This window comes from Protopterus annectens, chromosome 2.part1 (genome assembly GCF_019279795.1).
Source record: "Protopterus annectens isolate FY-2018-M chromosome 2.part1, PAN1.0, whole genome shotgun sequence".
NCBI classification, from domain to species: domain Eukaryota; kingdom Metazoa; phylum Chordata; order Ceratodontiformes; family Protopteridae; genus Protopterus; species Protopterus annectens.
Genome location: NC_056729.1, coordinates 120,512,247 through 120,528,899, shown reverse-complemented (window position 1 = coordinate 120,528,899; position 16,653 = coordinate 120,512,247). Strand labels below are relative to the sequence as shown.

At 35.3% G+C, this 16,653-nt stretch overlaps 1 protein-coding gene across 2 annotated transcripts in view; it reads left to right on the top strand.

Moving 5' to 3' along the window:
• The window catches only part of FSTL5 (follistatin like 5), a 3,739,468-nt gene that overhangs the window by 3,507,157 nt on the left and 215,658 nt on the right, over positions 1 to 16,653 (top strand). For both annotated transcript variants that reach the window (XM_044062069.1, XM_044062068.1), the window contains one exon: positions 1,978 to 2,102. In XM_044062069.1, coding sequence (XP_043918004.1) covers positions 1,978 to 2,102 — 125 coding nt within the window. The remainder of the gene's footprint in view (positions 1 to 1,977; positions 2,103 to 16,653) is intronic.

The window sequence follows — 16,653 nt, the reverse complement described above, 5'->3', positions numbered from 1 at the left end:
ATTATGGCTTATTTCAGGTGAATGAGTCTTGAATGCTATCTGTGTAACCAATGTTTTGAAAAGAATTACAGAATGGAATTAGTTGTAAACTGGGAACATAAATACTAGTTACTGCTCAACAGATTTATCTATACAAGTCCTTTGTTCTATATCTTGCAAAACAATATTTTCTTCTACTTACCTAATGGGAAATGTACCGGGTATGGCACACGGGGAGGCATACCTATCAACCTCTTAGTGTAAGAAGTCTGGACAAAGCCTGACAAAATGGGGGGGGGGGGCAAAGGCCCAAAAATAGAGACATGTTTCAAATATTGCTCTTATAAACCTAGAAAGCTACTATAGTAACAAGATTTGTGTTAGCATAAATTTTCTGAGGGATTTCTGAAACTGAAATGTATGTCATTATTTAGTGACTTCAATCCTCAGATCATCCCAGTTATTTGCAAAAAAAAAAAAAATACAAATTTTACGAGGATTAAACCGAACATATGAAGAAAAAATCTGGACATTCTGTGAAAATCTGGACAGTCGAGAGGTATGCTGTGAGCATACCCTGGGAAAGACTCAGGACATGAAGCTTAACTAAGAAGATTTGATGGTACCACAAAATGAGCCGGAAGTGGCATCTTAGGATAATGACATCTGAACTGCATGCTAGCATTGTGACTGCTACCAGGGCAAATGGTTTAGGAAATTGATAAATGTGGAAACAAATATATATCAGCCTAAACTGAATATGGGACAGTTTTTAAATTCTTAAGAATATCATACGCAGGTTTTCACACTTAGCTTAATTAAGTTTTAATATTTGAAAAAGAAGGCTGGATGTTTGATATAATATATTGCATCACGTGATACAATAATATTTTCATCAATTTGGTTCACATACTTATTGCAATAATGCTGTGTTAGCAATTCTGCAAAGAATCTGCCACCAGAAAAAAATCATGAGCCAAAATTTTAATTGCTATGAGTTGTCAGTAAGTTGTGATTAAATTTAAAATTTAATATTTCCTCTTACCACTTCAGCCTTGCATTTATAATCAGCAATTAGTTTTCATTTCTCCTCTCATTTACTTAATATACTAGAATTATTATATAAAATGAGCAAAAAAAAAAAATTCCATTATATTGCTCATTTTCTTAAGCATATTTTGTTTACATCAACAGCAAAGATACAGTAAACTTAATGTAAAGATAGAACTGATGAATTTAGGTGTCCAGTAACTGTGGCAGGAAAATGCCTTGTATTGCTTTTGGATCACAGCATCTTCATCTATAGTATGTTATTATTGTTCTGTTATCTTCACTGTCAAATCAGATAGCTTTTTTATTTCTTGTGGCTATCCTTAATGCACAGTTTGATAAAATTGTGACTTTTGATTATGCACATTGGTGTGGTTCCTTGGTAACCTAGACTGCCCCAGGTCATACCTTCCTTATCTTTACTTAGACATATGTTTCACCATATGCTATGAAGAGAGAAAACATTCATCTGGAACAGCCTATAAACAGCAACCATAACTTCTTATCTGAGTTTCTCAATTAACCTTTACTTTTATAATTATTTATGATTTTGTTATTTTATTTTTGAAACTTAATCTGTAAAAGAAGAGTACATACACATAGGCTATTGTGTCTGTATTAAGAACACACTTTCATTAGATTTTCCCTTTCATAGATATGTGATCAGAATATATATATATTTTCATTGACTTTCTTATATGCTAATTCAAAGCAAAATACACATATTTGGATATGTGACAATCCCTTTGATTAGGTAAGGACATTTCAGTTGCATTACAAAAATGCGCCATGCCTAACAACCACGGTTCTTTATAATGTGAAATCAAATCATAAATAAAGTCAGAGAAATACAGAAATGTGCTACTCCTTTTGCATTACATAATAGTTTTACTGAGTATTTTTTTTATTTTACTTAATGGTCTATAAATTTTTATTTCTGTTCTGTAGGTGATAACTCAAGCAAGTGGAAGCATTTCCCATCATACCATCCACACGCAGCCGGTGGGCAAGCAGTTTGATAGAGTGGATGATTTCTTTATTCCATCCACAACCCTTATTATTAATCATATCAGGTAAGAATATGAAGAGGAAAGAAACTCTGTAGAGAATATAGAATATTGGCTTCTGGTCTTCCACTTTGATTGTACTTATGTCTGTATGTGATATGATAAACCATTATGTCAGATTTTAATGGAAACATCTATAGAAGTCTGAGCAGTCCAGACATGGAGAGATAGTTTCTGAATAACTTAAACAACTGAAAGTATAAAAATCTAATCAAAAAGATAATCTCAGGCAGCTGCCATAGTTATTTTAGATAACCCTTGGTAAAATCATTGTGTGTATTTATTTTCTGTGGAGATTACACTGCAACTTAAATAGACATATCAAAAAAGCAGGAAGATGGTGTCTGTTGCATAAAATCATTCTGTGCTTCTCCAAATAAATGACACATTCCTCCTGTCTAGTTCTGTCAACTTAAATAATTCCTTCCCTGACAGCGGTGTGCATGACTACAAATTTTCTTATGGATGGAACAGAGACATTTATTTCAGCGTTTTTACTGAACTTTCAATCTGGAACCTGAAGAATATAATCATCAGTGCAGTCATATCAGAAATAATGAGTAAATAGGAACACATTGTAACACCCAGCCTCCGAGCCCTTCCTCTTTTCAGGTTTCCTTTCATCGTTGCTCATCTTTAAATTAGTTGTATCCTTTTACTCTTTTTGTATATCATGCATGCTGATAGCTATCATGTTTCTAACAGGACAGTTTACTGTCAGCACTCATGCACCAACAAATGAGATGAAAAGCTGTTTAATATCATTAGTTTTATTCAAGTTTTACTACATTGTGTTTTCTACACTCTTATTTCTCATATCATTATTTGAGTCACAAGGCTTTGGGATGTAATTAACTAATGTTGGAGGCCAGTGTCTCATCCAAGCTTATTAGCAGTACCAATCGGGTTGTTACTACTGACACTTACCTCATACAACTATACTCACCTTGCCTAAAATCAGTAAATAAGCCATCTTACACTTCAAAGGCCTTCATGTTGTTGGGTGGGTAAATAAGGTACTCAGCATCATACTTGAAAACAAATAATATCTGAAGAGCAAAAGAGAGTCACTCAGCTGCCAGGCAGGGGCTATGGTAGCAAAGCTAAGCTAAGACATCTAGTAATGTCTTAGTCATATGTGGCTCCATAGTGAGACACACAGGATCACCAGCCATCAGTTTGAGCAAGCACAAGGTGACAGTGAGCTGTCTGGCTGGTGTCAGCATCTATCAAGAGTCAAGAGCGCTCAAAGCGCTTTACCCATTGTACAAATATGTGCACCTGTGAGTGAATGACTTGAAACACTCTTCCTTGAATCACATGAATAAGGACATGATGGAACTCTCAGACTATGTGTCTGAGGATTGTATGAAACTAGCCTTGATCAGCATCCTATCATCACCAAGAATGATGCCACAATATCAACAAAAGGTAATTGAGTTGTATTATTGCCTTAATTATTGGTATTATTGCATTAGTTATTGGTATTATTGCATTAGTTATTGGATGTCATTCTGTTATGGTCCAATATATATCAGGCTGGGAACAAAGGACTGACAGCCCATTCTGCTTTGCTAGGGATAGCCTGAATCATTTTTCTCATGGCTCTTATACATTGTCCTAAACTTTTTCTTCATTTATCATGCTTTTTTGGAGTAAGGATAATCTCCTCAAACTACCAACATAGTCAAACAAAATCAGTGCTAGAAAACTAAAATGAGGTTGCACTCCTTACAGGCTTCCTGATCCTCAGAATATAGATATCTGCATAATTACTAAAATATTGTTTCACTGTATTGATAGCACCCCTGCAACACCAGGTTTCAATGCTTAGCACACTTTCAGACCCACTGCTGAAAATGAATGTGTTGTTAGAGGGGGACTGTCCATATTGCTAAGAAGCAAAATCATATCGACTCTTTAGGTTCAACAGTAACCTTGAGCCCCTCCATTTCCTACTTATTGACAATAGAAATCTGTAACACATAATACCAAACTACCATACCCCTTCCATGTTACGTACCATCCATGAGGCATAGCTAAACAAAATGGAGTCCCTACTTAATTGAACCTAACGCTGTTCTCCTGGTGGATTTCAACTGTCATTCCAGTAAATGGGAAAACTACTCTATAGAAGATTACTATGCACAATGCTTCCTGTGTTTCCAAACTGCTGTATTCTTAGACCAACTAGGTGATGTCCAAGTAGGAGACCAAACTTATCTGATCTGGTCATTACCAATATATCCCTGCTATTCTCCACAGCTGTAGTTTTGCAGTCATTGCCCAAATCTGACAACCATTCAGTAGTATTCACTATGAGAGTAAAACCTGATTTATTATCAAATCTTTCTGTCTTTAGATACTATTCTAAGGCAAATCTAGTACATCTAGTGGGATGAGCTGATAAAATTTAAGCATCTCCCTCCCTTTGATGGCCCTATCTCACGCACTGTAATATCCATGGATACTTTCTACTTTCAGCAGAAATCATTCTTTAAGATCCCTCTCTGGCACAAATACAATGTCAAGTTCAGGAATAAACCCTTGTGGTAGAATCCCAGTATAAGCAAACTACACAACAAGAGGAAGTAACTTATTGTCTGTCAGAGAAAACGTAATACCTCAACCCTAAAAGCAAACTCAAAAGGTTATTAAAATCTCCAAAGGTAAGTATGAACTGAAAATTGCCACCAATGTTAGGGGCTTCATTAAAGCCTGTTTCAACTATGTCAGAAACTGTAGAAGCAATACCTAACAACCCACTGGGCTAATAAATAATATACCACATACTCATTCCCAGAAGACAGAACCATCATTTTAGCATATGAATTTAGCTTGGACTTTATACCTTTATTTCCCTCTAACTGCTGTCACATATTAGTATGTTCACTCCCTCCAGATTATTTTAGAGCAAGTATTGGGGGCTCTCACCAAATCACAAAACACTAGCTCCATGGCTCCAGACAACGTGCTAGGCTGCTGACTTGTCATAACTGAGTGCAGCTGTATAGATTCATTAGAAAACCTATACAACCTCAGCCTCTCCACTTGATTTGTGCTGGAGATGTGGATAACTGCTGCGGTCATCCCATTCCAAAAGAGAGATTCAACCACTATCTCTGAAAACTATAGAATATATAGACAACTGTGTATTGTATTGAACAAGGATTCTTATGTGTTTGTAAAAAGTGGATGTATGTATTTCTTAAAAGTAAGTGTCCCAAAGGGTCAGCAAGAGACTCTTAGCTGAATTCAATAAACCTTAGTTACTCTTTAGTTACTCTTAGTTACTCTTTCCTCTCGAGAGGAAAAAGATGAACAAAGGCTGTTTTCTTTCAAACTTTTTATTAGTCGATGGATGAGCGCTGATGCAGACCTTCAGAAATGATAAAACTCTCTTGATATGACCATTGAAGATGACACTTTGAACATAGCTGAAACTGCTTTGCTGGAAGGATGAGTAACTTGAATGTGGGTGCATGGATCCATCCAAAGACCATCAGACAGTAGTTTATATAGTGATTTCTCACTGTCTTGAGCAATGGATTTTAGGGCTTTGTGTCACTGGGTGAGTCTCTTCATGTTTGAACTACTGCATGCTGTCTCTATCTCTTTATACATTTACATTTATTTAGTAGGAATGTCAGAAAGCAGGTTACTAACACTGATTACCAGATCCTTTGTGTTACACTGGTAGAGTGAATTTCTGGGAGTTTCAGGTAAATATAAAGAGATAGTTGCATGTCTCTCATATCTGTAGGGAAATACAAAATAGATATACATTATACATTGCCTTAAAACTCTCGGTAAATAGAGACTGAATATATGGCACACTATCTTTGTTCTTTCCTTCTTCTTTGTTTCTCATTTCATAATAAATATTATGTGATATAAATAAATTGATATTTCAAAGGTTTACTAGGTATAAAGCTCCATTTCTTTTTTGTTGAGGATCTACTCATTGATAAAAGAGAAAATGTTGATGCATGGAGGAGATAGATGGATTCCTATGTAGGAAGCAATGGATGTTGTTAATATTAAAGAAACTTTGGCTGTTGATGTGCTCATGATATAATGGATTAGTGACCGAAAATAAGAGCTGGACAAATCTGAGAAACAGTGCAGCACATTTTACTGTGAAAAATCAAAACACTGAACCACAAATTGAGTGCAAATGCCCGAAATGCAAGCTATCAAAAAAAGTAAAGAAAACTCTTACTTTTTTGCAGGGGGAGCAATTCCCCCTGCCCCCGATATCCATACCAAACAACTTCAAGATTGCACTATAGCGGGGAAAGAGCAAAATCACCCAATACACACTGTACCATAATCTTGCATAGAAATAAAGGCTGCCCAATAAGGCCAGCTTTTATTCCATTTGAAAAAATAAGTTCAATAAAATGTATATTAATGGTGAATATATATATATGTATGTATATATATATATATATATATATATATATATATATATATATATATATATATATATATATATAATGTGTGTGTGTGTGTGTGTGTGTCAATATATGTAGTTATCTATATATACATCTATATGTATCTATCTATATATATATATATATATATATATATATATCCCAGTTTTATACATCACCTGTGTAGGACTATAGACAAACGATGACTCAAAATGCAGTTTGGAAATTATTTTGGTAGTCACCTTTAATGCAGTAAAACATTACATTTTTTGTGCCAGAATACAATAGATAACTCCAATAACGCAAGAAATGGCTGTACATCTGTAGTCTTAAATTTAAAAGGTTAAACAAGAAATCAGGTGAACATTTCCCACTGGAATGCTGGGAAAAGTGCAAGAAGAATGCTCCAACAACATTAATAGCACAACCATAAGAGTAGACTCAGAGGTAAGAGATCCAGGTACACAGATAGACAGTAGCCTGACCATTGACCAACATGTGTCCACAGTGGTGAGAAAGTCTTCTATGCAGCACAACTTATAAGTAAAGGCATGGCATCCAATTCCAAGCACATTATAGTCCTACTGTACTAAGCCCACATTAGACCAATAATGAAGTACAATGTACTTAAGTAGACACAACAGCTAGAGTGACCTCAGAGGTTCCTCATAAAGAAGATAGAGGGTGTTCACAACATGTCCTATGTGGATAGACTAAAAGCCCTATCCTTTTATTCTGTCTCCTACTGACTATTAGGAGGCGACCTATGCCTGACTTATAAGACACTCAGAAATCCAGCCCTGATTGAGCTGCTTTGCAACCACAAGACAAGCAGCACAAAGATCACCTGATCTAGGGATCTAAACCTGGCCATTGACTAAAATAAAACATGCTGGAGAAGCAGATATGTGTCTCAGAAATTACCACTTCTTTGGAACCGGCTTCCTAGTCATGTTAGACAGAGACATTTCCTGGCTGTCTTCAAACACAGTTTGGATCAATGAATGGAGAATCACAGATTCACACCTGGGATAGCACCTATGTCCCTTACAGACAATGTCAGTCTGTAAAATACTCAAGGCATAATCAAAAATCTATGCCATCTGTTGCCCCTAAGGGTCATATATTGGGTAAAATTGAATTATATTGGCTAGGCTTGTAAGAGATCTTAAGCCGTTACCCTAGTAATCTCCTATTATCCTATGAATCTATAGCTATAACTATCTATCATTTAATCATTTAATGTAAATGCAGATATATATTTATATATAGATTTATATATAGTTATTTTATATATATATATATATATATATATATATATATATATATATAGGTCTACCTGAAAACGCCAAAATCGCAGATCGCCGACAACGAGAACACCGACACACAACGGATAAGACTGACAGTTGAGAATCCCGACGCTGAGAACACCATGTTAAGGTAAGTGTGCGATAGGGACGGACATTAGGGTCAGGGTGTGGGTAAGGTAAGTGTGTGATAGTGACGGACATTAGGGTAGGTTGTGGGTCAGGTAACTGCGCGATAGTGACAGAGTTTAGGTTTAGGGGCAGGTTAAGTGAGTTAGGGTTAGGGTGCGGGTAAGGTAAGTGTGTGATAGTGACAGACCTTAGGGTTAGGGTTTGGGTTAAGGTAAGTGCATAGATAGTCGTGTATGTAAGGTTTAGTGTAAGTTTGTAAGGTTTTTGGTGTGCTTGTGTTGTGTGTGTGTTTTTTGAGAAAGGTATTTGGTTGATTGTCAGGATTTTGGTTTGTTGGGCATGTGAAGTTTCGTGTTTTTGAACTTTTTTTTTTTTCATTTTTTCATGTCAGTTATTTCGTTGTCAGTGTTTTGGCATGTCGGTTTTATCAGGTAGACCCATATATATCTATCTATATATATATATATATATATATATATATATATATATATATATATATATATAAATATTTATGTGTGTGTGTGTGTGTATATATATATATATATATATATATATATATATATATATATATATATATATATATATATCTACACACACACACACACACACACACACACACAAGCATACATACAGATTTATACATATATCTATAAATATGTGTGTACATTGCCTCTAGATCAATGTTACTGTTTTAGTGGCACCCTGATGCCATGTGCAAAAATGGGAAAAAGGTGTAGTAGATCAATGGATATATATATATATATATATATATATATATATATATATATATATATATATATATTCGTGTGTATGTATATATATATATATATATATATATATATATATATATATATATATATATATATATATATATACACACACACACACACACACACACACACACACACACACACACACACACATATATATATATATATATATACACACACACACACATATATATATATAAAGACTGATATAGACAGGTAATTATAGATCTATACACAGATATAGAAAGTTGTTTTTACCTAATAACATCCATATCCTTGTTCTCAGGTGCTTCCATTCTCTGTGTATGGTATTACTATTCTTAAACTTTGTGGTTGCCATTCATGCATGCACTTCTTTGCTCTTTCTGAATTTTCCTCTTTCCTCACTTCTGTGCCAACCTAATGATAAGTGCATTTATGCAAGAGGGGTGTAAGCTGTAAAATCCATCCCATGATGGGGATTGAGGATGCCCCTGGCAAAAAGCATGATTTTAGGATTTATTCTAAGAAGAAGTTTTAAAGTATGAATTATTGGGATTGTTTTACTTTTGCTGAGATTTTTTTGTCAACTCTTCAGAAAAAAGCAAGATAGAATGATAATAAATGTGCTCGTATGAAATTATCCTTTATATTAAACTAGTGATACAACTCTCCCTCTTTACCCAGAGCAGTCCTTTTTGACAGTCATGCCGTGTGAAGAAACAAAAAATGGCAAATGCCATGAGATTTTAGGAAAAAACATATTTCTGAGTTTCTTGTAATAGTTGCATTAAACAACTGTTTTGAGTGTAAAACAATGCAATATTATAAAAACAAGAAAACAGCTCAAATTGTATACAACTGAGCTTTCATTTTGGCAACATATATGTGAGGTTCAGCCTTTTGCACTTGTTGCAGGTATGGTTTGTCTTGCAAAATTACACATTTGTATGAAAATGCCCTACTTTGGGCATCTGAAAAAGTGGGAACCCTATACTGGGCTGATCTATTTGCTCTGTATATGAATAAAACATGAAAATCCCTTCAAGCTACTTATATTATACATGGCCGGATAGTGAATGAATGTTAAAAATGATTTAGGATTTTAAAGCTGAATCTCTTGCTAAAGTTCACAATGCTTGATATCCAGGAATCAGAACATTAAGAATCAGCCATAATTTTTACATTCTCATTCCCAGCTGATGACATAGGCTTGCTACTACCAGAACACAGTTTCACTTAAGTGCAGTCAGTGTTAAATGCCATAGTTATCTGAAAATCTGAATGCTGTCTTAGAAATTCTAACAATAAATTGCTGTTTTGAAAATAGGATAAAGTGTGCAGCATGGCTGCTAGATGATGGTATTGTATTCTGTTTCGTTTTTCCTGTTCATTTCTTGATAAGTGGGATTATTGATTGGGATTAAAATGCAGTTTCTAATTATGAGTGATCACCTTTCTTTCTCTCTTTTATTGTACTGAACTTTAAGAATGGCATAGCACTCATGTTCATGAGAAATTGTATTAAAATAATATTTCTAAAACCCTAGTTTGTAGAACTTCATTTCTAATGTTAAAGTAAAATACTGGCAGACTGTTATCTTTCTAGTAAATCCAGATTCAGCTGCTGAGTTTCAAGAACAACAGCAAAAAAAAAAAAAAAAAAAAAAAAAGAAGAAAAGAGATATTCCGGAAAAACTTATGGGAAGTGTGAAGATTTCATTTATTTCTTCTCAAGTCGTTTATGGCCAACATGTCATTACTGTCATCCTTAAAGTAGAATTATTTTGTTTTAGTATTAACAAAAGGCATCAGCAGTCCAAGTGCTTTTTTTGCTTTTGAATTTGAGAAAAGGGAGGAAGAAACCACCTAGGTCCACTAAAATGGTAATGCCTCCTTATCAGAATAGCAGGACAACAGAGAATTCTGATTCAGAAGGCAGGCCTTCTCTTTGTAGGCTGTTTAATCAGGCAGTGCTATTTAAAAAAAAAAACCTTGCATTTTCAAAAAGAAAATCTTGCAGTTTTTTATTTCTCCAAGTGCTTATGATGCAGGAGGAAACATTACAGGTTAATAAGCATCTTAGGCCTGATGATGCAGATATAACTTCTATGAGCCCCAATAGACTTGCCCAGAAACAACTCATTTTCAGTGACAGAGGGAGGCAGAGATCATGCCTACTGGGCCAAAGCCAATAACTTTCTGCAGTGGCCTTATCCTATGTTTGCTACACTATGGTGGGTTATTCTGTTAAGGTAATCAATGTTAAAGTACACTCTGAGTAGCTATGATAATGTGCATGTTATGTCAGTCCAGGCCGTTTCTTTAGTGGACAAACTACGCTCATTGAACTCCATGGTCGATTTAATTAATCTTCTTAGATACAAAATAAAAGAATTAAAAACAACTATTACAGAGCAAACAAATCAAGTGCTTCCCATCTTTGAAAACAAGCTACTCCTGAGGGAGAAATGTTTGTTTTACAATTAAAAAAATGCTCAAACTTCTAAAGACAATGTTCAACTGAATTGTCAGGTTGGCAATCTTCATGAGATGACTTTGGAACTTGAGTAATAGGCTACAAGGAGAAGGCTCCGGTTTGCTGGGGTACTGCAACAATAGAACACAGTGATATTTACTATTACCAAGATGATGTCTCTCTTAGTGAATGAGTTTCAGGAGTCTTCCTTTTTCTCTCACAAAGTTGATCTGACTCATTGATTAGTTCCCCCAAAACCGGGTGTTACGTAGAGCAGTTATAGTCTGTTTTTTACTCTTTGGTAGAGCAAAATAAAATGTTGCAAGCAGCTTCAAAAAGAAGGGGTGTAATGCTTACTGAATTGCTAGTGAGCATTTACCTGTATTTATCTGCAGGAGTGGCATTAGAAAAGAAGAACAGTTAGCTCTACAAAACTCACCAACGTTTACTTTTCCAACAACTCTTTACGTAAATTGCAATGATCTGAATCTCAACTTTATATCATTTAAAGAAACCAAAGATTCATTTTCAGCATTCAGCATGATGTTATAAACTTAAGCATATTTGTGAAAATTCTCCAATCCCCTGGATTACTATTTCAGACATTATAATATATTTTGGGGGTGGTACCACCATGCAGCTTTAGGGTTATTCACGTTAACATTAGATACTGTTATGAAGGCTGCTTTCTGTCAAAATCACTTATATAAACTGCCATGTACATTTCATTAGATTTCTGTCACAAGTCTCGCCTAATATATTTAAGGATGTTCATTAGTCCTTGGACAACCTCAGTACATTGACTAACTAAAAAGCATTCTTTAAAGTTATGATTAATTCTGATAATAAATGAGCTGGTGTTGCTGTTATCCTTTATTCTTCTGAATTTAAAAATTTGGATACTTTTTTGACAAAGAAAGCATAATGTTATTAAAGAAACTGCACTATACATAAATGTCATTTTTATTTTAGGATACATAATATTTTATTTGCTATTCATTAGCTTAAGCCCTATGGATATTATACTAAGAGGTGACTTTAATGTTTTTTAAAATGATAAGAATGTTAAGGGAAATGATTGTTAGCTAGCTGTTTTTTATTCACTTCTTTTTCTATTTTTATTTATTTATTTATTTTTATACATGTTGGATTTGAAGGATTTCTGGTCATTTATATTCCCAATAGATTCTGGTCAATCTCAACTTGATTTAGAAGGGGAAGGCACTGGGTAATGACTGGTCTGTTAATATACTTGTGGAGATTTGCATTTTTGGTTCTGGTGTTACCTGAGCTATCTGACTTGTTGAGATATAGAAGATCAAGGACCACTGGGTTGCTAATGGCTTGGCAGGCAAGGCACAGATCACCCCTTAGAACTCTGCAGGACGTGGAGCACAGGATAAGGCCTTTAGGCCAGATATCTATTTTATATGGAACTTCAGGGACTTTTCAAGTTTTTGATATGTCAACGAAGGTATGTAGTAGACATATTCTGAAGGAGACATTATACTATATAGCAAGCCTGATCAGTGCTGAATTATAAAGGGGCAATTATGTCTCTGGATCTGAGTGGTATGCCTTTGGCTATTAGTTGTTCTGAGAAGAAAGGGTTCCAGAGTATATTTGCTACAATGATGATCAACGGAAAGGGAACTGCCAACCCAAGTATCAAGCTTCCTGAATACCCTTTTGTTAAGCAGTAAAGTTGTCTCTATACTGTATGCTAATAGCAAGAGTTATATGCTGACTGAGGCAATACTACACTTTTCACACATAATTTGAATCCATCATCAGTACAAGTATGAACTAGGAAAGGTACACTCATTAGAGGGGGTATTAGTAGTTACACCTAGTTTGCAGCTGTTCAAATTTGTTAAACCAGAGTTCCTATTTTTTTACATTTAGAGATCAAAAGAGTAGATGCTGAAAAGTCAGGGACTTAATACAGACCCCTGCAGGACACCATTGCACAATTCCAGGTGGCAACTGCCACATGAACCCAAATACAGACTTGTGTTTAAGGCTTTAAGTTTACCTACAATGCCAGCATAGGGTATGGTGTTAAAGGTCATAGACAAATACAGATACAGTTTATGTGATCGTCTGGGGAAAGTTTTTTTTTATTATTTATTTAACATTTGCTTACTAGGATAACCCAACTAGACAACTGGTGTCCGTTTTCAGCGGAGTCCTGGGGAGAAAAGCTCCAGACATTCAGAAAATATGGAAGTGACAAAGATATGTTACAAAGGTATAAAAAAACAAAAGAAAAAATTTACAGCAACACAGTAGATGACATGTTAGATGAAATCTAAATGGAAGATTTACACAATGTAGTAGAAGATATTGTAACAAAGTATATGCAAGGTCAAAGTCTATGTTAGTTCTTTATTCAATATTTACCGTAAGCCAGATTGTAGCAATATATACGATATGTACAGTAGTCAGTTGGATGTCAGCCATGTTGATGAATCCCAGAGCATAGGGGAGTAACAGATGGAACTGCTTCAGGGTTAGCTCTAGGGGTTGGGGTAGGTTCAGGTGGGGTGTATGCAGTAACAAAGGTGTTTACTGTAGAGGTAAGCTTTTTAAATGCCAAAGTTTGGTTTTGCATTCTGAGGTCAGGGGACAGGGTGCTCCATATTTTGGCGACTATTTTGGCAACTATGTTGACTATATTTAACAGGAAGGACACCTTTTGACAATGTCAAATTAACGATCATTGTCATGCATAGTGACACGCATTATATAATGAGTTTGGTTATGATGCACTTCATAGCTTTGCAAATTAGGCTTGAGTGGATAATTGTTATATTATAGCCATACATACAGAGTGGCATCTCTACTTATTGAGCCCTAATTCAGGAACAAAGCCTTTGGCTAAGCACAGGCTAAACAGCTTGAGGAGAGGTTAGGTGATAGCATGTCAGACTCATTTTTATTAAGTACCCAAGTTTATTGCCAGATCCTATGGAGGGCAGTTTGTGGTCATTGAAAGCATGCTGAGAACATGTCTTTTTATGATATAGAGGTATGGGAAGGATTGTGTGATGTGGAAAGTTTTCTGGGATACAATTTGCAGTAATTGTCTAGGAACCTTTAATCTTGTTTGATAGTCTATTTCCAATGTCATTAGGTCAGAGTGGAGTGTACCATTAAGGATAAGCTTGGAATACTATTGCGTATTATTTCTTGCTTTCCTAGTATAGCTAAATAAGGACATGCAGTTACCTTTTTTTTCATTCACACGTTGCTTTACTAATCTTAATGCTTTTCAGTTCCATGTTAATAATTTTATACTTTCTTTGTCCTGAGAAGTTTTAGACTTACTGTACAGTTTAAGGAAATGTCTCCTCTGAATGTATTCTCTTTTTATGCTGGTTGACCACTCGAAGGGTTTTTCTTAAGTAACGTCCCATTACATTTAACTCTAGTTGGGTTAGTATTGCTACTTCTGTGCATTTGTCTAAGTGGGAATAGAATTCCTTTTTGAAGCTGACTGTTGCTTTTGAATCTATGTCAATGATGTCATGGGTAAGTGTAGAGATTTCTTTATATAACTGTATGGGGTTCACCATTTTGAAATCCTTGAAGTCAGGGACATTGGTTACATGGAGTATGGTAATTCTGAGGGCAAATGCAACAAATGTATGCTCTGACCTTTCTATGAAAATGGAGTCTAGATGGAGTAGATCAAAGAAACACAGGAATATATGCTCAACACAAGGCAAGCGACCATGAGGACCATATGATACCAAACATGTACACTTATAAAAACACACTTATTTTGGGCTTTCTTTATCAAGCATGCAATCATTACTATTTCCCAATATTTAGAGGCAATATTTTTGAGGACCAGGTCAAGAATTGGCCTCTAGCAAGTTCACTGTTTGTTCCAGTAATACACTTTCCTTACTAGAAAGTATGTTAGCTTAGACAGATCCTGTATTTCTGCGAGAAATAAATATGAATTTCAGCAGACAGTTAAGAACTGCTCTGTCCAAAAAGAAGAAACTACACGAACTTCAACACTCCATATTATCAAACAATCAGGAGATAGCTAACAGTAGTACAGAACAAGAACAAAACCCCTCAACACCTGGGCATTTCTCAGTTATTAAACATTTCAACCTCACACTGACTTCCAGTAATTATAAATGATTTTGAGAGGTCTTACATTATGCACCTCTAAACCATTTGACAGTACACAGTTTTTTGTAGAACTTGCTGAATATTTTCAAACATTAAGGCTTATAAAATTCTTTCTTAATGTGTGAATAAAAGAGAAGACAGTGTGAGTTCAGAAACAAAAACATCTTTGACCTTTATTCTTTTACATGGGTGCACTGCAAAGCAAAGCTGGATAGTTGTACTGTTTTAGACAGAGTGTGAATCATCACCTACTGACTGTACATAACCAAACCTGTTACAAACATTCTTCCTCTGAAAGACTAGCAATAAAGTCCAACTACAAATTCATCACAACCTTCCAACTTTCAATAATGCAGAGATAGTGTTCAAAATAAAACTCAACTCAAAGAAAAAGTTAAATATAATCAGAGCCTATACCCCCCCCCCATTAATAATATCAAAACACTAGCATCCATCCTACAATGGAGAAGAAAAAGCTCCCCTGGGAGACTATCATACTGGGTTAATTCAATGTCAGTTGGTCCTCCTGTAACTCATGGTACCTTACTGACCATATTAACCTCCATGGCTTCATTCAAATACACCAAATTACAACTGGGTAGACAAAGCAACAAAAAAGGAGTCCATCCTTGACTGGATCCTTACTAACTGACCTGTACTATCATATCACTCTGGTAGCCTCCCAGCCTCTCTTAGTGACCACCTCCCAACATTTGTTGTCCAACATCATGTAAATCCAATAAAAATTTCCTTTCTCCAACAAATTTGATATGCAAAAGACTTAAAATCTCAAGACTCTGTGACCACTCTCAAACTCTGTAACTGGAATCTACTGAAATTCCTCCTCCTGGACAGTGCAGTAGAATATTTCATCACTACCTTCCTAAACATCCTAAATAGCATGCCCCACTAGAATAGTAATAACAAAGCCCAACTATGCTCCTTGGCTTACCAAAGAAACAAAATCACTTCAAAAAGAAAGAGATAAAACCAAGAAAACTTGGGTCCATAACAAAACTGCAACAAATAAACAGAAATACCTTAAACGAAGAAATAAATCTAAACACCAAATCAGACTTGACAAAAAAATCACTACACTGATACACAATCTAAGCATAAAAAGAACTCACAAAAATTTTGGTCTACTGTTAACAAAATTCTGCAACTAGGACAAACCACCACACCCACCCCATCCACCAGTAACTCCATTGATAGTATTGCTACGTAGCTTAACAAATGTTTCAATGAATCCATAACTGCCCTCACTAATAATAACTTCCCACCACCACCACCACATCTCTC